The 23,918-nt window shown below is 38.1% G+C and overlaps 1 protein-coding gene across 1 annotated transcript in view; it reads right to left on the bottom strand.

Annotated features, from left to right (window-relative positions):
• Nucleotides 1–23,918, bottom strand: part of LOC150077443 (caprin-1-like) — a 174,127-nt gene that overhangs the window by 65,434 nt on the left and 84,775 nt on the right. Inside the window, exon 7 of the mRNA XM_090386390.1 lies at nt 14,164–14,368. Coding sequence (XP_090242516.1) covers nt 14,164–14,368 — 205 coding nt within the window. The remainder of the gene's footprint in view (nt 1–14,163; nt 14,369–23,918) is intronic.

The following is a 23,918-nucleotide window of genomic DNA, read 5'->3' as shown; positions in this document are numbered from 1 at the left end:
AGTTTCATTTTCTGCCTACACCAAAGCTCGCAACAATTGTAAAGCAGTTATTAATCAGTCCAAACTAGAGTTTGAACAGGCTAAGAGTAGAAAACTTGCTTCTTGCCCTAATAGTAGCCGAGCATTCTGGTCTCTTTCCAAAGCTATTGGCCGCAACTTTTGCCCATCTCTGCTCCCACCTCTGTCCAAACCAGATGGTTCTGTTGTCACTTCAGCCAAGGATAAAGCTGACCTGCTAGCATCCCATTTTTCTTCCGACTCATGTATTAATGATCTTGGTAAAACACCTCCCACCATTCCCAACACACTCCATTCAATGCCTCCTGTGGTCTTCCGTCAAAAGGATGTCAGAAGGATTTTGATGAATCTTGATGCTAAGAAAGCTCTAGGTCCCAATAATATTTCTCCACTTGTTCTCAAAACCTGTGCTCCTGAACTTACTCCTATTCTTTGCCGCCTTTTTTAACTTTCTTATTCCAAAGGTGTTTTTCCTTCTGCTTAGAAATTTGCTCATATCCAGCCAGTTCCTAAAAAGGGTGACAAATTCCTCCCATCCAATTATCATCCCACTGCAATTACTTCTACTCTTTCTAAAGTAATGGAGAAATCAAATAACCGCCAACTCTGAAACTACCTAGAAACATTCTGCCTGATCAACGATCGTCAGTATGGATTCCGTCAGTGTCAATCCACTGGTGATATTCTGGCTTATGTTACCCATTTATGGACTAATTCAATGGAAAGGTTCGGTGAAACACAAGTAGTTGCTCTTGACATCTCAAAGGCTTTTGATCGTGTTTGGCATAAAGGTCTTCTAAACAAGCTTCCATCTTATGGTTTTCCAACTGTTTTTAGTAATTGGTTATCCGGTTTTCTCTCTGATCGCTCACTAGGGTGATGGTAGATGGCTCTCTGTCTTCTAACTTCTCCACTAATGCCTGTGTCCCCCAAGGTTCAGTTCAGTTCTTTCTCCCACTCTTTTCCTCTTGTATATTAATGACCTTCTTCCATTGACTGGAAATCCTATCCATAGTTTTGCCGATGATAGCACATTGCATTCCACTTTCCATTTTGAGAAATCTTGTCCTGCACGCTACCAAATCTGCTACCAATTCCTTAAATGCCGATCTTCAGGTAATTCTCCAGTGGGGCAAAGACAACTTAGTTGATTTCAACCCTTCTAAAACTCAGTCTTGTCTTATATCTCACAAAAAGGATTCTTCTGCTCCTATGCTTATCTTTAGTGACACTCCGGTTTCTAGGCAAAATGATATATCTCTTTTGGGGATTATCCTGACTTCTAATCTCTCTTGGCACAAGCACATTACAAATATTGCTTCCTCTGCATCTAAAAAAAACTTGGTTTTCTCTTTTGCTCTCGGCGTTACTTTTCTTCCAAACAGCTGCTCACTCTGTATAAATCGCAAATCCTCCCTGCCATGGAATATTGTTCCCACATCTGGGAGGCGCCCCAAAAACCTCTCTCAGGCTTCTTGATTCCATTCAGAAGAGGGCAGTTAGGTTAATTAATGATACATCTCTAACAGTCTCTCCACTCGCTCTCTCATAGACATACTGTTTCTGCTGCATGCCTCTTCTACAGATACTTCCATGGGCACTGTTCTTCTGAATTGGCTTCTATAATTCCCGCTCTCTCTTTCAAAACAGTCCGAACACGTGCCGCCACCAGCCAACGTCAATTTACTGTCCAACTTCAAACTCACAGAACCAACTTTTCATCTTCCTCATTTATTCATTCAACTGCTGTTTTCTGGAACAACCTTCCTTCATATGTACTTTCTGAAAATTACAGTCTACGAAGTTCAAGTCCAATGTCAAGAAATATCTTCTTTCGTCTTCTCAACCTCCACCCAAGCACGGTACTAAGTACTATAGGTTCTAATACCTCTCGTGTTTGGGGTTTACATAAAAAAATAAATAAATAACCTCTTCCCTTGCTATTTTTCCCAATTTTCATGTCAAAAAAATACTAATTTTTTAAATAACGATTTTTATTGCTTTTATGCCGTGTAATATGGTGCTTGATTACGGAACAAATTGAAGTATTCAATGATATTCAATGTTGTATATTCCTAGAATTATTATCCCGATCAGAACTGCAATATTCTTCAGTCATTATCCATAAGTAATTCTTGAAAACGAGACAGACAACCTCATGCAGCACAGTGCTCAGGAAAGAACACCAGGCAACAACAATGTGCAAGGTATCAGCAGGCATCATCTGACGCTTGTCCCAGATAAAAATATTCCAAGAAACGCATTCACTGGCGAATGGCCAAAAGAGCCATTTTGCGATGAATGCACTACTTTACTACGTGCCGGCGGCTTCATTCGGGTAAGTATTGAAAGAACACAAATTCGTATATGACCACGAGATATCTCGGGATAATAATTTATGACATTAAAATGCTAACTTGAGTTAACTTGGGATAATCAGGGAAGTGGTTAATACAAACACAACACACATTCTGTTTTATTCACCATGTCTTTCTTTTGTTTCAGGAAAGTTCCCAATTTGTTTTTTAAAAGTTTCTTTTGAAAAAGAGTTTAAAAAAGATTTGGAAAGATTCAAAAAATGGGTCCTAAGAAAAGTGTCAGTGTAAGTTAGCCCAAGAAAACACTCAAGAAAATCACTATTGAAACCAAGATAGACACCATTGCCAAGCATGAAAAAGGAGCTAGGGTAGTTGATCTGGCAAGTGAATATGGAGTCAACAAATTCGCCATTGGAATCATCTTGAAGAACAAGGAGACCATCAAGAATGTTGAGGTTGCAAAGGGAGTGACCAGATTAAGTACCCATCATTGAAGAAATGTGGATCCACCAAAGGCAAATGGCAGGAGATACCATCAGCAAAGAAGTTATGTCTGAAAGCCAAGCACATCTATGCTGACCTGAAAGAAAAAAAAACTCCAGGGCCAACGAGCTCTGAAGAATCTGAATTTAAGGCAAGCAGGGGGTGGTTTGAGAAGTTTAAGGGGAGGACTGGCATTCACAGTGTCATAAGGCATGGAGAGGCAGCAAGTGCTGATAAATTTGCCAATAAATTTCCAAAGCTCATGAAAGATGAAGGATATCTACCACAACAGATCTTCAACTGTGATGAAACTGGGCTTTTCTGGAAAAAAATGCCCAGTAAAACCTACATCACAAAGGAAGAACAAGCTCTGCCAGGCCACAAGCCTATGAAGGACAGGCTGATCCTGCTCTTTGCTGCCAATGCTAGTGGAGACCTGAAGATCAAGCCTCTCTTGGTGTATCATTCTGAAACACCAAGAGCATTTAAGAAGTACTAAATTGTCAAAGGTAAACTTGGAGTCTACTGGAAATCTAACCTAAAAGCTTGGTTTTTTTTTTTTTTTTTTTTTTTGACTTGGTAGTTGTTGGCGCATCGGCTTCTGTGGCCATATTGCACCCCCCAAGGTTTTTGCAGTACTTTGATCCAAGCCCGAGGCGGGAATCGAACCCGCGACCTTTGGGTTGCCGGGCAGGTACTTTACCCACTCGGCTAAAAGCTTGGGTTACTAAGCTTCTTTTCAAGGACATTCATTATAACAACATTGAAAAAAAAAAAAAAGATTTCCTAATAACAACCACAAATTTCTACCTCTTAATCTGAATTTTTACTTTTTTTATTACAATATTCGTGTTTAAAAATGATTCGCTCTTCAAATATATTAGAGTAAGTGGCGAGCTTGTAGCCAGACCCTGAGAAATCATTTGTTAAGATTTCCCATGCTCTTTTCTTGCAGTGCACTAATCAAATGAACATCAGCTAGAAGTTCAGTTCATTAGTTTGAGTGTATGTTTATTGGTATGGCTCCAAGAAAGCAGATAGCTTTGCCAATTGCAGATAAAATTAGAATTTTGATTTTTTTTTTTTTTTTTGATTTGGTAGTTGTTGGCGCATCGGCTTCTGTGGCCATATTGCACCTCACAAGGTTTTTGCAGTACTTTGATCCAAGCCCGAGGTGGGAATCGAACCCGCGACCTTTGGGTTGCCGGGCAGGTACTTGACTCACTCGGCTAGCCCGGTCGGCAAGAATTTTGCAAGCCATAGATGGTGTGCATTCTAAGACTGACATCGCCAAACAGTTTGCATATCTAAGAGTACTCTGTTCACTATTCTGAAAAATCGGAAAAAGATTGAAAGTTTAGAGAAATCTGCTAAACTGGGTAGGATATGAGCATGAAAGGCAAAATATCTGAATCTTGAAAAGGCACTTTTGGAATGGCTAAAGATGATGTGTGCAAAAAATGTACCTATAGATTTTAAACGCTAAGGCTGAATCGTTTGCGCATCGAATGGATATTGAAGAATTTAAAAAAGTTCAGATGGATATTTACAGAAATTTAACACCCGCCATGGCTGTCTCTTTCAAAAAAGAGGGTGTTTGTCTTTCAAAATTACCGTTCTCCTAACAGCAAACATGTCTGGCACAGATAAGCTCCATCTTTTAATTATTGGAAAATCCCAGAAGCTTCAATGCTTTAAAGGTTTGAAGACATTACCTAATATGTATCGAGCAAACCAAAAGGCACGGATGACATCACAAATCTATGAGGAACAGATCACAAGATGAGTGAGAAGAATAGAAAAATTCTGCTGTTTGTGGATAATTGCACCCCTAATCTCAAGTAAACTACCTACACTGCAATCACTGTTGCAGTGGTTTGAAACCAGGGTGCCACATAATTTGGCTTTAAGTTACTTAGCTTTTTGCCATTTTATTGACTTAATTGCCATATTAAATTATTTTCCAGAAATAGATTTATAGTCCCAGTCATGCTCCGTGGTTTATTTTGAGTTTAGATTGATATTTTGTAGGTTACTATGCAGTATTTGTAGAATCTTGTACTGTTCGAAAATTCCGCCATTATTTTTGTAGTATGTTAGATCGATATGGAATAGTGTAATGTATACCTCGAAGTTGACAGCGTAAGGTATAACGTAAAACTAAATAGTGTAATACGTAACACTGTATTAGGAAACTGTTAGCTTAGTATAGTATTGACAATTATCAATGAAACTGTATTTAAACAGAAATCATGCCCCAGACTAGAGCAGCAGAGCAACAAGCATGAAGTATTGGAAGTGCTGTGGCACGAGGGAGAATCAAAGAGGGCGATTTTCCATCACATGAAAGTCTAAAAAAAATGCCCAAAATGTGAAATATTTGCGGATCTTTCTGGAACAGGACATTATCTAGCCAAGGAGGGTGTTTTCGTGTGTGCTAGGTGCAGAGAAATTAGGTGTCAACTCCCCATTCTGATGGGAGTCTATGACAGTTTGAGGTGTAGGGTAGATGTCTGTGAAGGAATTAAAATGAGGGCCCATCAAACTCCCAACTGCCCGACTCAAAGCCAGGGCTCACTCTTGTGCATCAGGCAGCACAGCAGCAATCTTCAGGGCAGAATGCAATGCTCCCACAGGAGCCATTTATTGTTGGCGATTCAAATATCAGGGAAACGGGAAATATATTGTGCAAAAAAAAAAAAAAAAAAATGATGGGTGGAACAGGACCAGGGTATGTCTGCCTGGGGCAAAGGTTGATGATGTTGTACACGTTGACACAAATGACATTAAGTGAAGGAGATCTGAAGACTTATTAGCAAGTACAGGTCAGTGCTGAAAAAAAAGTTGCAAGTTAGAGTTGAATTTGAAAGTGTCTGCAATTCTGCCCAGACACAATAGGAGGAAGTATATTACAAGAGCCTTGTCAATCAATTCGGCCCTGGAGAGATTGTGCAAGGCTCTTGGGGTAGAATTTTTCTCAGCATAGTCTGTTAGTTAGTTATTTGGTTTTTAGGAGCATTAGCAACTAAGGCCATATTGCTCCGGGATATGCGGTGGTCATTCCCTGACCTTTCCGCACCCTCCGTATTTGGTGGTGACGGGCTCGAACCTCTGTCTAATCAAGAAGCGTGTGCTGCTCCTTCCCACATGGCTATGGAGGCGGCAGCATAGTCTGTGCTTGTTAACAGGAGACACTGCTTCTACAGGGATGGGATACACTTAAATAGAAAAGGTGCAGGAATATTTGCTGATGTTATTGGGGCAGTGTTAGGTGGGACTGAAAACCGCTAACTTGGGGGGGGGTATATGAACTGATGGGTTAACAGTAGCCACTGGCAGAGGTGAAATCTTGCACTGCTTCTATTGGAATGAGCAGCAGCCCAGAAAACAAGGTGCTGGGTATTTCAGGGAATTGTGGAACAAGTAAATACATGGGATGTGTTAGGGTAATTAAAAGTAAGAACAGGTACATGTATACTTATATGTACATCAGTGCTGGGAATTTAGTAAATAAATTTGATGAATTTGAGGTGCTGGTCAAAACATCAAAGCCAGATACAGTTGGGATATTAAAGACTTGATGTCTCACAGATATAAAGAATGCAGAATTTGAATTTGGGGAGTACAACGTGTACAGAAAGAAGAGGAAGGGAGGAGGGGTTATGCTGTTAGTTAAGAAACATAAAATCTAAGGAAATGCATCCAGTTGACACGGCTGGAGAGTGCAATGTTGAGTCACTTTGGTGTGACATAAGCACTGGGAAAGCAAAATTGAGAATAGGAGCATGTTATAAGCCTAACGACTCTGACGAGTATAATGAACAGCTGTACAGGGAAATGGAGTGGGCCAGTAAATCAGATTGTCTTATAATGGGAGATTTTTAACTTGCTAGATATTGACTGGAACTTTTGGATTGGTCACTCGTATACTAGCAAGGCTTTTGTGGATTTATTGGATGACTGTTTTCTACAGCAACATGTTCAAGAGGCAACCAGAGGGAGTAATACTCTTGATCTGATTATCAGCAGTGATGACGCATGCATTAAGAATCTGCATATAAAGAAACCACTAGGTGGCAGTGATCAGTGTGCTGATGTGGAATTTACTCAAAGATGTAACTACTATCTGGGGTAAAGAGAAAGGTTTTTGCTTTTATAAAGATGACTACAGTGGTCTGAGACAGTTTTTAAATTCTATACAGTAGGCCCAACTGATGATGTTGCCAACAGCAAATTCTAAATGGGAAGCATTCAAAGAATTAATCTTGAAAGCTACTAGGCATTTCATACCAACTAAGAAATATTGTTCAGAGATTAGGCCAAAATAGATGTCAGATGAACTAATGAGACTCTTGGTAGAGAATAAAAATGCATGGGATGCATATAAACTATCAGGTGACATGTGCCTATGGTAGATATAAGTTGGTCTCTAATCAAGTCAGAGGAGGTTAGACAAGCGAAAGCAGATTATGAGAAATACTTGGCAAAAGATGCAAAGAAAAACAGCAAAGAGTTCTTTGCTTATGTAAACTCTAGAAGAAAGGGGATGAATCAGATTGGACCACTTGATATCAATGGTTTAACTGTTGATGATCCTGCTCAGGTAGCTGCCAAACTGAATGAGTATTTTGCATCTACATTCACAATGAGAAGATATTCAGGGATGGGAAGACCAGAAGTTTATCAAACTGTAACAGGGTGCCTAATGATTTTCTCCTCCAAAGTGGAGGAGAAATTGTTAAAGTTAAACATAAGAAAAGCAACTGGGGTGGATGATATCTATCCAGTTATATTAAAGCAGGCAGCAAAGGAATTAAGAAAACGATTAACCATAATTATGAGAGCTTCCCTGGACTCAGGGGAACTCCCCATGGACTGGAGAAGTGCAAATGTGTCCCAATTCACAAAGGGGGATCAAAGGTTAACACGAGTAATTACAGAACCGTTAGTTTAACTTCTGTTCGGAGGAAATTAATGGAAGCACTGCGGGATCATTTAGACAAGACTGCAGTTATAGCCCAGACCAAGGTTTCTTAAAAATTTTTTTTAGTCACAGAACACTTACGAAACACAAGTTTAGTGGGAGCCAAAGAACTTGTTTGCGAATATTTTTTTACATATGATGCATTATGCATCAGGAGCATCTCTATTTCCAACACATGCAAAGCTGAAATTCACTGACATCATACTTTCATTTTGGTATTTATTAGTTGGTTCCTGTTTTTTCGGGAACAAAACACTGCGACTGTCCATCCTCTCTTTGAAGTGGGACAATACTGTGTTCATTTTCATCGACCACAGTTGTAATACTATAAGTTTTTGCTTTTAGTTTTAAAATTTCTTTTTTCAACCACAAATCTGTGGTCATTTATTTTAATAATAATATTTCTAAATACTGATAATATATAAATTATCAGTATTTGTATAAATTCTTGTATAAATTATCAAAAAAAATTTATACAAGGAAGTGAGTTTAGGGCGAAACTCCAGATCTTGGGTACTATTCCATATTTCAACAAACAGACAGGAACAAAGTAATGAATGGCAGGTGCCAGTCAGTACTTTCCCCACCCACTGTCCTCCTAGCTTGAAATGCCTAGGGTGCTTTTACCCCACTTGCAGCTGTTTTTAAATCAGGAATCTGTTTTACGATTTTAAAACAGAGGATAGGGTTGATAAACACCCTACCTAACCTGAGCACACCCCTCCTTGACGAAACAAAACAATCAGAAAGAAAACCCCTTCACAATAATCACCCAATCACAGAACTCGACTGTACAATCACTCCGTACTATGCCCACAAGTGGTACCCAAATAACGAAGTTTAGTTACGATATTGGTTCGCTTCTCCCTCTCCTTCAACCCGTGTACTCCAGGCTAAATTTCACATGAATTGCATATTAGATCACTACATTGCTAGATTTTCGTAGATGTCATTACTTCTACGCAAAAGCCTGCCAAAATAAAGCGTTCCATGGTCAATTTGATTATCAGTCTATGCCAGTATATTAATAACAGAAAAAAAATAAAAATAAATGTTAAAATTATAATGATACAAATTGGTGTACGCTAGAAATATGCAAAATTTATTTGAATTTATTTTTTTTTTAAATTATTAATTATGATTTTTCATGGAACACTTGTTCACATCTCACGGTCCATGAACACAGCATGGGCTTGTTAAAGGGAAGTCTTGTGTTTAGCCAATTTGATTGGATACTATGATGTGGTCACAAAGGAACTGGATGCAAAAAATAATTTTGATATCATATACATGGATTTTAGGAAAGCTTTTGATACTGTTGCATATGGAAGAACTACTGTACAAATTGGAGCAGTATGGCATTAAGGGCAAATTGCTGCTATGGATAAAGGAATGGTTGAGTGGGAGAAGATAGGAGTGGTAATCAGTGGACACTGCTCATCGTGGACTAATGTTATTAGTGGAGTTCCCCAGGGTTTGGTGTTGGGCCCATTGTTGTTTTCTGTATTTATTATTGATAAAGGTATATCGGGCTTAAATGTCCAAGTTTGCAGACAATACAAAGGTTGGCAGGGTTGTTAATAGCACTAATGACAGTGTGCTACTGCAACAGGATCTAGAAAAATTGAGCAGATGGGCTGAGAGGTGACAACTGAAGTTTAACTTTGGCAAATGTAAAGTACTGCATATGGGTAACAGTAACTCCAGAGTAACATACCAACTGTGTGGTACTACACTCAGGGTAATAGAGAATGAAAAAGACTTGGGGTAAATTTGCAATCAGATATGAAGTTTTCTGAGCAGTGCACACAATCTGCAAGATTAACATGGTGTCTTGCTAATAACAAACAGGAATTTTTCTAGCAGGGATAAGGAGGTGATTATCCCCTTGTATAAGGCTATGGTCAGGCCACACCTTTAATACTGTATACAGGTCTGCAGGCCTCATTTTAGCAAGGATGTAGAGCTGCTGAAACAAGTAGAGAGAAATGCAACTTAAGTGCAGCAAATTGCAATGCCTGGAGACTATGCACCTGCAAGGTGATCTGATTGACTATGTGTATAAGGCATTGAATGGTTTGAGCAAGCTGAATGCTGATGGGATTCTTCCGCTTGCCCAGATTAATCACCTGTGGAGACAAATTCAAATTGAGGAAAAACAGTTGTAGAATAGATATGTGGAAATTTGCCTTTAGCCAGCGGGCGGTTGGCTGCTGGAACAAACTTCATTGTTCTTGCAGAAGTTGACAGCTTAAACAAATTCAAGGCGTGTGAAATCGAAAGGTTTTTTTTTTTTTTTTTGGCTGATGCTGTATAAGCTTGCTTTCTTGCATCATATGCCTCTACTAATGCTAAAGTCGATAGTTTAAATAAATTCAAGGAAGAACTGGACAAACTTTTGGAGCGAATGTTTGGGTGAAATTGGAAGGGTTTTTTTTTTTTTTTTTTTTTTTTTGGTTTTGTTTTGTTGGCTGATGCTTTCTTATATCATATAACTCAGCTAATGCTAAATGAGAGTACGTCTCTCCAATATTCCACCTAATAACATAAAGATCAGCGAATCCCACTAGGCACAATTATCTCATTGAGAAGTTTAGTAAACCAAGTGTTTAAATACCTTCCATTGTACAGTATCTTTTTAATTTTGTGGTGATCTATAATTGATGTTTATTTAGTACATCTATTAAATATTGGTGTTGATACACCATAGATAGCTCTTAAACAAAAACTACGATAGTAGTGTAAAGGCATTGTTTCAAATGTATCTCATATTGTGATCATCCTTCACAACGAGTTACCACATATTGCACTACCTTGAATAAGTAATACTTCACTAATAGAGAAGGCTATTTTTACTTATTCTTGGTGGTCACCACCTAGACGGCACAGTTTCAATGCTTGTTGGCCTTTCATTGGTGGGGGGCAGGTACCCTGGTATTGCAATCATAACAACACAGTTGTGAAGTTAATCCCACAATATGAGAGATGCCAAAAAGGTGCACATGATAATACTATAATACATCCAAATGCAACAAGGCATAATATTATAAGAGCTTAAAATTATCTGTTACATACTGGTGTAGATACAGCATAGATAGCTCTTAAATGGAAAACTTTGATAGTAGTGTAAAGGCATTCTTTCAACTTTATCTCATATTGTGATCATCCTTCACAACAGTAGAAACAATGCTTTTACACTACTACCATAGTTTTTGTTTAAGAGTTATCTATGGTGTATCTACACCAATATTTAATGGATAATTTTTTAAGCTCTTATAATATTATACCTTATTGCATTTGGATTTAAATTAGTACCTTTATATAAAGAATAAAATTATTATACAGGTATAGGCAACTCCCGTATAACATGGTACTTCTACAATACAGATTTGCTCTAACACGATTGACACGGTACTTATATAAAGATATATACGGTACTTATATAAAACAGTTTTACTCTAACATGGTTAGAGATTGTGGCAACCTCACATTACACGGCATCTTTGAGTTTTGTGCAGGGAAAAACTCTGCTATTATGTTGGATGTAATTTTTCAACATTTCCATTTTTTTTTGTGAATCCTGCTTTTGGCTCACTAGTCGTTATGCAAAAAAAAAAAAAAAAAAAAAAAAAAATTATCGGGAAATCCCCACTTTAGGTTCTGTGCTATTGAACTTGTGGAAACATCTAGATTTCAAAGTTTTATTATTATTGGATAACGTGCCAGGCCAGCCAAAGGCATTATATCTACCTTGACACTCATTACATCAGAAAACCGTTACAATGCATTTTGGAAAAAATTTATTCCACATTGAACTGATAAAATATTGAAATGATGGAGGCATGGAAATATTTTTCAATTGTGGACTGTATCGGAATCATAGCTTTATCGCTCAAATAAGTAAAACTGTCATCATTAAATGCGTGTTGGAAAAACCTGAGTCAGTTCATTCAGGAAATATGGTCAAACCAACAGAATATGTGCAATAGTAGAACTTGCTAAGTCGGTAGGAGGGGAAGGTTTTGATGATATGACTGCTGAAGCCCTCGCAGGTAGCACAGTTGGTAGAATCGAAGTCATCTCTACACGAGGTAGAAAACACCTAAGTTCAAATCCTGTCAATGATGGGAGGAATTTTTATGGGTCTTTTTCACAGCATGGCTGAGTTAGTCAGTCTCAGGCGAGGATAGTATGGTTTTACCTCCCAGAAAATTGGGTTTTTCATCCAGAAAAATATAAAATCAACCTCAGAACATGCAATTGAACACAGAGCAAGATAGCCTTAGTTGCCGATGCTGCTAAAAAAAAAAAAAGACATGATTACTGAAGATGTTCAAGAATTACTGGTAGAAAAAGAGGTTGGCTTGGCAAATTGGGTGGAAATGGCATTGGAGGCAAATCAAACCAATTCAGAGGATGATAGTGCAGATTAAAATTCTGAACTTAAAATATTTTACACTAAAATGGCATAAAGTTAACCGAGCAATTAGAATCTTATTTTTTGGATTCAGATTCTTCCAATGACAGGAGCCCAAAGTTCAAAAGGGCGCTTCAAAAATGGTTAGTTCCATATGATGAAATTACAAATATCTATCAAGAAAAAGCAAACAAACCCAGATTAGTGATTTTTTAAAGAGAGCAGAAGATACAAGAAATCTAGAATGGTGTATATTTTTGTTAGATCTTGGAACGTAACCCAGCCCACCTTTTTGTACTGGTTCTTAGTGCCATATAACACTGTTTCGCACTACACGAGATTTTATAGGAACTTAACTACCGTGTTATATGGTAGTTACCTGTATATATAATTTGTATTATGAATTGTAATACAAAATTACAATTATATTATTATAATAACTATCATATAACATATATTTTTTAATATCATATAACATATATTTTTTAATATTATATATATATATATATATATATATATATATATATATATATATAGACAGAGAGGACTGGATCTAACAGGCAGAAAATTGAATAGGGGTGCCAAAAAATAAAATAAATTACTTAAGGGTGCAATTATTAAAAAAAAAAAGTCAAAAACCACTGCACTGTTGAGTACCTACCATTAAATATGATGTCAGTTCTTCAGCCACTTGATCAAGGTGTAATCCAGTATTTAAAAAAAACTTCCAAAGAATGCTATTAAGCAAAACTGTGCTATCTTGAAAGCAAAAATTCAATGTGGAATCTATATCCGCATGGGATGAAGTTTGTATAAAAGTGATCGCCAACTGCTTCAAACATGCTGGATTTACTGTCTTGAATGATGCAATGTGTGAAGTTTTGCATGTCTTCCTCTAATTGCAAAGGACAGTCTGACAATAGAGAAGAATTATTTGAGCATGTGCAGCATCATCACTTAAACTTACAGGCAAACTTAAGTTTCAAAGATTACATAGAATGTGGATGCAGACATTGAATGTTTCAGGACATGCAGAAATGAAGAGGAGCTCACTGCAGACGTAATGGAATCTTCTGAAATTTGTAGTGATGAAGATGAGGAACCTACTGCGGCTGAAAAAAAAGTTTCAGTGAAACATCACGGATTAGAACTTGTATGTTGATTTTTTTCAAGTGCAGCCTAGCTGCAAATGTGAAATAATTGCTTCACGCACCTTCATAATTCTCTTTTAAAACATGCTTTACCATTGAAACAGCATATGGGGTCATGTTCAGAAATTGTTCAAGTACTGAAGTACTTCTGGTTGGATATTTGGACTATTTTGATATAATCTACTGTTACAGTGAAATGAAATGTTGAGATGCCATTTCACATGATAAAATCAATTATCACAAGTTATTATAAAATAGATATTCCCATCTTGAAACAGAAAATTGCAGGAACTTTTGCCTCTCTATACAGAGTTCATAAGCTTTTAACTTTATAACAACTGTTTTTGACAACTATTTTCTTACAGAAAAACTTTCTAAACTGATAACACCCAAAGCTTCTTTGGCTGTCACAAGCTTGGACAGGAAGCTATGCTTCTGAGAGCCTGAATATGCACTTTAATCTTCTCCAATTATATGCTTTTAACTTACTATTATCTATTAATTTCAGTAATTTGGGCTATTAGAGAAATTAGAGGTCAGAAGTATATTCCTAGCTTTCTAGTGAAACTTAATCGATTGAAAAAAAATTCAAATATGAATGCTCTATCTTTGTTTCACTGAACGAAGCTGGCATGCCCAAGACAACAAGAATATACAACTATAATAGAATATATATTATAGTTAATTCTAAACAATAAAAGAGAGAGAGAGAGAGAGAGAGAGAGAGAGAGAGAGAGAGAGAGAGAGAGAGAAAATATATACAGACACACAAGTTTAAAAAGAATCACTTGCATTCAAGATCAATCTGTGATTCTTGTAGAAAACTGAAATGCCCTCCTTTGATTGGAAGTACTTCACGCAAAGGACAGTTCTGAGTGACTAAACCAGGTGGCGTGGAATCAGGAACTTCATTTGAAGGATATATATTATCTTCATATGGAACTTCATTAGACTGATCATCTATCTCCACCTCCTTTTCTTGTTCTTCCTTTTGTTGCTGTATGTAGGTTTAAAATTTTAATAACTTCTTTTAAATATAAGGAAATTACATTTTCAAAGTCTAAGTAATTTAAAAGTATAATAAATTATAATTCAAAATGAATGAAAATTCTGCATATGACTACCCCTAGCAATATAGATAACACAGGAAAAGTAGAGAAAATTTACAATTTCAGTAGTAAGTTATTCAGTATTCAAAAACTTTCTGAACAAGAACTTTCTCTATTAACAAAGTTAAGGTATTAAAAGGTTTTAGTTCTATCAGATGCTGCTGAAAATGAAACTGCCTTATTTGGAAAAACTAAAATTTGATTTGTTGAAAAACCTATCAGATTATTAGAGTGCCCATAGGTAAAGCTTCTGAAAGAAGAGCTTGGTGGGAAGGGGATGGCTTTCACCTAATAAGACATTTTTGAATAAAATATCTTTTACTTATGTATTAATACTGTCTTGTCATTGCATACATGCCAACTTTCAAATTTGGAAAACAGAAGACTTAGCAGAACTTCCCAACACTGTATGAATGCTATTCACAAAATATTCTTCCAAATTAATGATAACAATTAATGTATGTAATTCACTGCATCGAGCCATCATGAAATGCAATAAATACATATTTAAAATTATATATTTATATATTTTTCATTCTGTTCGATTAAATGATGAACAACTGCCTGTATTTTTATTTAAACATGAATGTTTACATTTCACATCCTGACTGAAGTCGACTTTATAGAACACCATGCTAATTACATGAATAGAGTACTACAGTGCTCAACAAATCCAAAGTAACCTAATTGTAAACACAAAGAAATTTTCATTAAAGAAAAACTCAGCTATCATCTCACCCATGCTTGGAGAAGCCTCAGTTCCAGCAGTATTCACTCACTGTGAATTATGGGCAACTTTTGATACCAAACTAAGGTTCAGCCATCACACTGACAAACTCCTCAATCATGCTGCATGCCACAAGTGGAAAGCAAAACACTTTCATTACATCTCAGATAAGACCACGGACACTTAAATATGTAAAGTTACCCCACCAGCTACTTTATGCTGTAGGAATCTGGGCTTTAGCTGCACCAACCATTGTTAAACAGATTTTTAGCAGAATTCTGACCCCAAAGTGGCCAATCCATAAATACAGGATTCCACCCCAGCTAGCTCTGTAATAGTGATCCTCATTACAGTAAAGTTGATCACTGAACTAATCACATCTCCCTCTTTTTGGGATCTATATGCTGGAGGGTTCCAGTTCCTCAACTTACAGCAACCAGTGCAATCTCTCTCTCTCGTCCTGCTTGCATCTTTCGGATTGCTTGTTCCATCCCTTATCAAATGCTTAAACAAGTAGAGAAAATTGATGCCGACTTCAACAAATTTGGAAACTGCTCTTACAGGAAATACACCATGTAACTTGTAGATCCCCACGTGTCTTAATGGTGTATCAAAAACAGCTCCACACTGATTGCCCCCATCGGCACATCATGATGGCTGTTTTTAATCAGGCCATGGTGACCCCTAAATGTGACATCCTTTATTTCATGGAAACATCCCAATTTCCCTGTCTGCCCTCAGTCATCTTGATATCAGTGTGGGCTATGGATTTCTCATGACAAGGATTTGTCTTAATTTGTCTCCACCACCTTTCAAGCCTCATACTGTTTGGTCAGGCATTACTGACACTTTCTACTGTGACATCACCATCCCTCGAGAGCTACAGACCTTGATGTTGGGCATTCTTCGGCTGTTCCTTCTTTTCCACTGAATTGTGGCGCCTCCATAGCCAGGAGCAGCAGTGCGTAGCACATGCTTCTTGATTAGACCGGGGTTCGAGCCCGTGACCACCAAATACGGAGGAGGCAGAAAGGTCAGGGAATGACTACCGCATATCCCCGGAGCAATATGGCCTTAGTTGCTAATGCTCCTAAAAACCAAATAACAAATAAACACTGAATTGTGTGGATAACTTTATGTATTGCATGTATACACTGATGAGCCAACACATTATGACCACCTAATATGATGTTGGTCTTCCACGTGCAGCCAAAACAGCTCGTACCTGGTGAGGCATGGACACTACAAGCTTTCTAAATGTGTCTTGTGGTATTTGGTACCAACACGTAACCAGCAGATTCTTTAACTTCTGTAAGGTCTGTGGTTGAGACACTGCAGATAGGAGAGGCCGACCGGGCTAGCCGAGTGGGTAAAGTACCTACCCGGCAACCCAAAGGTCGCGGGTTCGATTCCCGCCTCGGGCTTGGATCAAAGTACTGCAAAAACCTTGGGAGGTGCAATATGGCCACAGAAGCCGATGCGCCAACAACTACCAAATCAAAAAAAAAAAAAAATCAATCAGATAGGAGTCACAAACCATAGATGCTTGATGGGATTGATGTCTGCAGAATTTGGAGGCCAGGGCAATACCTGGAAGTCTTCCTCATGTTCTGAGAACCAATCTCAAACAATCCAGGCAGTGTGGCATGCCGCATTAACCTGCTGAAAGATGGCACCGCCAGAGGGGAAACAGTTGCCACAAAAGGGTGTACCTGGTCAGCAATGATGTTTAGGTAGGTGGTAGACATCAGAGTGCCCGGCACATGGATGCCTGGACTCAGGGTATCCCAGCAGAACATCGCCGCCACCAGCTTGTTTTCGTCTCATGGCCCCATCACTTCCCCAGGTAAACGACTCACATGTACCCGGCCGTCCACATGTGCAACAGGAAACGTGATTCATCGGACCAGACGACTTTCTTCCAATCACTCAAGGTTCAGTTTCGATGCTCGTGTGCCCACTGTAGGTGCTGTTGCCAGTGAACCATGGTTAGCATGGGCACTCAGAGCGCCCTGTGGCTAAGCAGCCCCATTTTCAGCAGGGTTTAATGTATTGTGTGTTGTGACACATTACTCCCGTCACCAGCATTCCAATTACTGGTGAGTTGCACCACAGTCGCCCTTCCATTCCCACGTACCATCTGGGAGAGCCTTCGCTCACCTCAAGTATCGATGAGCCGTGGTCATGCAACACCTTGCCAGCAGTTCTTGGAGTTCCCCCTCCTCGGACCACTTTTGCTAGGTACTAACCATGGCTGACCGTGAGCACCCCACCAGCTGTGCCGTTTCAGATATGCTCTGATCCAGTCGTCTGGCCATTACAATTTGGCCTTTGTCAAACTCGCTTAAGTTCACTGCCTTTCCTATCTGAAGAACAAGAGTAACACTGATTAACAGAGTTCAATATCAGGTGTTTTTTATACCATGTCCCAACCTAGCAAGTACTGTAGTTCACCTGGAGTTGCTTCAATTTACATAACGACTCGCTGGTCATAATGTTTTGGGTCATCGGTGTATACCAAATTAATTTGTTAATCCAACCCACTTCTGAATTTAAATGTTATGTCCATATTAACATTTCTTTTTAACAGGTCATTGAAATCCATGTAATATCCCTACTTGTAAAACTGTAGCCACGTGGCCATGAAGGGCTTTATATAACCATTCCATGTAAATATTTTGCAATCAAGATCTCTCTCTCATATATATAGAGGCATCCCCTGGTTACCACTAACAATTTTACGCATAAAAACAGAGTGCTAAATGAATCCTCAGTAAGTGGCGGAGATTTGTTCACAGGAAATAATGAAAATAATTTTAACCAGTTTGGCATGACTAGCATTCTTGGTTAATTTTAAGGCAGCATTTATCTGCATATTAAATGTAACAGAATCATTTAAACCTTTAAATACATAAATTATGCAATAAAACAATATACAGTTAGTTCTGCTATAATGCGCATTTGATACAATACAACTGATATATTAGGGAATAATGTGAGTATGACGCGATTTTCGCATTGGTTCATGTGTGATTTCGTCTGCAAGTAACACAGGTGAACGCAAAACCCGACATCAAGCTGAATAGCAACCTGCACAGCAATACATACAAGTTTACGAAGCTTAAATGCCAAATGTGTGACAGCTATATTTTCCATTTACCGTAGTTGTATTGGTTGGAGACACAGTTGTCATTCACTGTATTCACAAGATAACATGATTTTGTAGGCAAATCATGTTTTCAAGAGCTCACCTTTTTCTATTCGAACAGAAATTTTGTGAGGCATAATAGCGTGAGCACAGTAGCACATTTCTAGAGGTCCAGTGTTCTCCCCAGGACCTATCGAATGGGCACACCGCCCAGTGAATTTAACTGACTGCCTGGTTAAAATTTAAGCGATTCTCATGGTACCGTATGGTACTGCTCACTGATCTCAATCAATATAAATTCGAACATACTATGCAATTGAGATCAATGCGACAGAAGCATATAATGTTAAATTATGCAATTAATTTTTGCTCTAGTTTACTTAAATCACATTTATAAATAACAGAAAATTTTATAATATTGCGAAGTATTACACTTCCCCACCCGGCTACTTCATAATGCCAACCCCCGGCTGGCAAAATTTTCTGAGAACACTGAAGTCACTACCATAAAACAATAAAAACGATTTGCAGTTCCCAGTTTATTGGGCTTTTCAGTCAATGCAATCTAATTATAAAAGGATAGTAAACTAAATCTGACTGCATTTGCAATAATACTGATAGCTGGAATTCTGTGAATTTTTATGTTATTACGTTGAAATGTGTTTCCTCCTTCCTTGAAAGCTTCAATCATACAAAACATAAATAAATTTTCAGAATCTTCTCTTCATTCCTATTTTTTAAGTTTCGTAAATTTGTCTTGTTTGTGCAATTTGTGAGTCCTGTGCTTGTTGTTATTGATCACTTATCTTTTTTTACTGTTAATTTTACATTAGTAAAATAATAAGAGGACTTTACCTCAATATAGTACGCAGAACACTTCCGTATGATACCCTCCAGAAATTAAAAGGGAAAAACCGAAAAAAATCGACAACTTACCGGTACATTAGAGTAAAATATAAATAATTAAATAATCAATTTAACACAATTCAAATCAATTTAAAACAATTAAAAATCAAATTAACACAATTAAAAGAATCTAACGAAAATATTCAAAACGATTTTCCTTCCTTAGGTGTCAAGAAGAGTCCTTGCAAGGGCTTTGGGCAACCGTGCGCGAGTCGTGCGGTTGCCACTAAGAATATCCTGAACTTGGGCTTTAAGACGTAAAGCTAGAGGTCAGAAGAAGACTTCTTGTTGGGATACTAGCTTATGGTGGCCGAGTGTCCATAGCGACGTCACCTTTTGTTCCATTCATGGAATGTGAGATAGAATTAAGGACATCAAGGCCTTTGGCTGTAAAGCTACAGGCAAGGAGAGGTCTTGTCAGGATACTGGCATATAGCAGCCAAATATAATAGCAAGGTTACCTTGTAATCACTTCACACCGGATCCCTTGAGCAAGGTGAAGGTGTAAACCGCCCTAAGAAAGGTTAATTTCCACCTTCAGTGACTAATCGTTGCGATTATACTCCTGCTCAGAAAGAAAGAGCAGGTTTAATTTCATGTGCTTGGGATTATGACTAAACACCTTTAGGTCAAGAGATCCCTTGATGCAACCTTTGCAGTAGTAATTCTGTTCAGTACGAGAGGAATGGCAGGTCTGGATAATTGATCCAGAGGGCTTATGACCGAACGCCTTTAAGTCAGAATCCCATCTATTGCAACGATGCCAATCCTGCATTGCGTACTGGAAGGCCTTCCAAAAGAGGCAATTGCCTTCGTACTTTCACGGTACGAGGCAAATGGAAGGAGCCACCAGAATGACATCACGGCAGCCGTTGAAACCATGCGGCTGCTGCTTTTATGATCATGCCATTCAGGTGTAGTGTGCAGGCAGACATCGTCTGAGGACGGTGATGGTACTCAGACGATGTCTGCCTGCACATCCTCGACAATCTGCACATCCTTGAATGCCTTTCCTACTTCAGTAGGAAAGGCATTCAAGGAAGAGAGGAAGGAAAATCGTTTTGAATATTTTCGTTAGATTCTTTTAATTGCATTAATTTGATTTTTAATTGTTTTAAATTGTGTTAAATTGATTATTTAATTATTTATATTTGACTCTAATGTACCGGTAAGTTGTCGATTTTTTTGATTTTTCCGTTTTAATTTCTGGAGGGTATCATACGGAAGTGTTCTACGTACTATATTGAGGTAAACTCCTCTTATTATTTTACTAATATTATTATCAACGTAGAACATATTGAGTATTACAGCTCTGATTCATACTATCTTGTTAATTTTACAATAAAAATAAAAAAAGAAGAAGAAAATATCAGTGAACAGAAATATCAACAAAACAAATTTCATATCTTGTCAAAGTAAAGTGCTATATTTACTGCAATATTTATTTATTAATTAGAAATTTAAGATGTTGAAATCTGTTAGCAATTTCATTGGGTTTCTAACTTTATTTTTAGCGTTTTACTTATCAGTCTGAACATTTTTTTTTTGAGTGCTCTGCCCTTATCCCTATTTTTCTCATAAGCCCCATTGTTTTTAATGTGCAAAATACCATAATGCAGATATTTCTAGGAACACACGTACCGCATTATATGGACTGTATTCAAGAAACAGAGAGAGATGTAGTTTGGCTTCATTGTTATAGATTGCCCTAATAACAACTCATAGCATTTTCAACAATTACACATACACTGAGGGATCTCTCTATACCTACTGAAGTAGGAAAGGCATTCATCGAGCTTCTGGAAAAACTCAGCCAGCCTTTAGTGGGCATTATAAAGTTCTTGTGTATACTCCAGCATGACCACCAGGTCAGAGGAGTTTACAGAATACAATCAATCATATTTAGTAGTCCCGGGCTAGAACCATGCTCCATTCAAAGAGCATGTGCTGCAGGACTCTTGCCACTGACCACTTAGCTATGCCGTGCCTATCTTAGAAGGCTCAAGTTCTTACTACTGTGTTTTTTTTTTTTTTTTTTTTTCAGAATGCTTTTCAAAGGATTCTCCAGTTTGCCAGTCATTTCCACAAGTTCTCCATTCTTTAGCCATCTTTCTGGTTCTTGATGACTTGTATATTTGCCAATTCTATATCACCCAACCCAATATCCTTGGCAAGCTCTAATATGTTCTTTTTAACTTCCTCTATATAAAACCCACAGAAGTCCCAACACAGGTTCTCAAAGTTTTCTCCACATCTATCCAACAATTTTTGTATTGCTCTCCCTGCCAGGGACTAACAATATTATCAATAGGTTTAATGTTGTATGCCTAGCAAAATTCCTTAGGGTTGGTGAAAATTTCTGAACTACCCTGAGAGAGAGAGGGGGGGGGAATCACCAAGAAAGAGAAGAATGATGATATCCAGCTCAGGACCCTGGGCATGCCAAGCCCATACTCACCAGATGTGAGCCCCTGGGGTTAATATATTTGTATTAGCCATATGATGCAAAGAAGTCCAGGGCTTTGGCTGCACCAGCAAAAAAAAAATAAACAAATAAATAAAACCACCTATTTGATTTCCTCCACATGTAGATACCTATTCACCCTCATCTTTGAATCTTCCCAAGCTTCAATTGACCATGGACATCAGCTGAAGTTTGGAAAGATTCAAAGATGAACTTCCTGCAATCCAGTCTAAACCTCTTGCCCTGTAACTTGAAATGGCCCTTATTTATGGAATCATTTATAACATTGAAAATTCCACCCTGTTCATTTTCTTTCTCCTCTCAGAGCTGTATTATTACACCTCAATCAGGTCTCCTCTATGGTGCCCAGTTAGAAAGCTCTGAAGCCAACATATTCATAGCCTTTCAACACGTGGTACTTCTTTTGCTGATCTGATCTGGTACATTTTCCATTCTGGATTTTTTTTTTAGGTGCTGTGTGACCACAGTATTTCTAGTGTAGACAGCTTATACAGTGAGATTATGACCTCTTTATCTCTACTACAAGAAAACGTTTGATAAATCATTGATAGGACACAATGGGCTTCCTTGCTTCCCGACTACACTGCTTGGAGAACTTCATAACAAAAGAAAAATAGAGAGAGAGAGAGAGAGAGAGAGAGAGAGAGAGAGAGAGAGAGCAAAAGAGACAAATGACTTTTATGCACTAACTGAAAACAATTTGCTTCTGTGCAACTGACACACACTGCCCAATCATTCCTCCAACCAGCACATGGCAACAAACAATACTCAGTGCTTCAGCTACAACATACAGTATATGGATAGCCTACAGTATGTAAAAAATAATAATAATTCCCAGATTTCTACTGGTCCAATTTAAAAGTTGGGATGGCTCAACAAATCTTTTTAAAAGCCCCAAATATGAAAGATCGTGAAAATCCAACCGCTATGAGCCGAGTTATATGTAGATGGACTTGATAAAGATAACAGGTGCATTATGCACATATCGCACAATGTGTGAAAAAGTGACAACTCAAAAATTGTCGAATTTTTGAGTTGAACTTTACATCCTGTAAAAAACTACACATTTATAACTCCAATTTTGAGTCAGTAGAGTGCAGTTGTGTTGCTTTTCCACTAAGTAGATATTGCCACTGGTCACAGTAGAAAGTGACACATGAGAGTTGTGACAAGATTATCTTTGTTGAGCTGGTAAACTGACACTTTTTATTTAATTATGACTGGGTGACAGGGGTGATATTTCTTATTCTATTACAAATCTAAATTAAACCGCTATAACTTTACAATTTCAGAACTTAAAAGTGATAAAGTACAGTGTCTCTTCTGGCACGAGGGCAAAGGTAACTGGGGGACCATAGAAATAGACACATGTTTACAAATATTTAGAGACTGCCAGATCCTTGAACAGTACTGATCTTGAGATTACCTTCTACTCAGACAACTGCAGTGAACAACAAAAGAATAAATTCACTGTTGTTGTGTACATTGGAGGACAAAAAAAACTGCATCACCTTAAAAAAAGTAGCATTTGTAGTGAAACATAAGATATTGTTTGATTGCAGCCATTTTTTTTGTCGCAAAGAAAATGGTATTGCATCAGATAACGTTTCTATTGCATCACACAGTATTTGCAAGGTATTGAATCAGCCATTTCTATAAATGCGCCGTTGGAAGGGTACACACACACACTCATTAGTATCCTGTTTTGCAGAGGTGTAAGCATGGGACACCAAGAAAACAAAAAGTGCAGCTGTTGGTGTCCCAGGAAGGGCTTTCTATGCATGCTATCGCTGATAAAACATGCTGCCACCAGTCAACAGTATCCTGAGTGCTGAAATTAAAGCGTGAAACCAGTGATGTGAAGAGAACCTTGGATCAGGCTGTAAAAGAGTGACTCCACCTTCCCAAAATCGATATTTGAAACAGCTACGCCTTCGAAATTTCCGTGCTAGTGCTCCTGATCTAAAACTGGACTTTGAGATGGCTTGCGGTGTTGAAACACCAAAGACAGCTTTCGGAATGTGGTCTGCACGAATATTGGCCAAAGAAGAAGCCTTTGTTGACCCAACAAATGAGGAAGAAGCGACTTGCTTGGGCTAAAACGCGTTTCATGGACAATAGAGCAAACACCGTCATCTTTTCTGATGAATTGAAATTCAACCTGCATGGCTC

Source organism: Mastigoproctus giganteus, chromosome 12 (genome assembly GCF_048544385.1).
Source record: "Mastigoproctus giganteus isolate SK-2022 chromosome 12, ASM4854438v1, whole genome shotgun sequence".
Classification (NCBI taxonomy): Eukaryota; Metazoa; Arthropoda; class Arachnida; order Uropygi; family Thelyphonidae; genus Mastigoproctus; species Mastigoproctus giganteus.
Note: the sequence above shows the minus strand (reverse complement) of the source record. Positions and strands in the feature narration are given on the sequence as shown.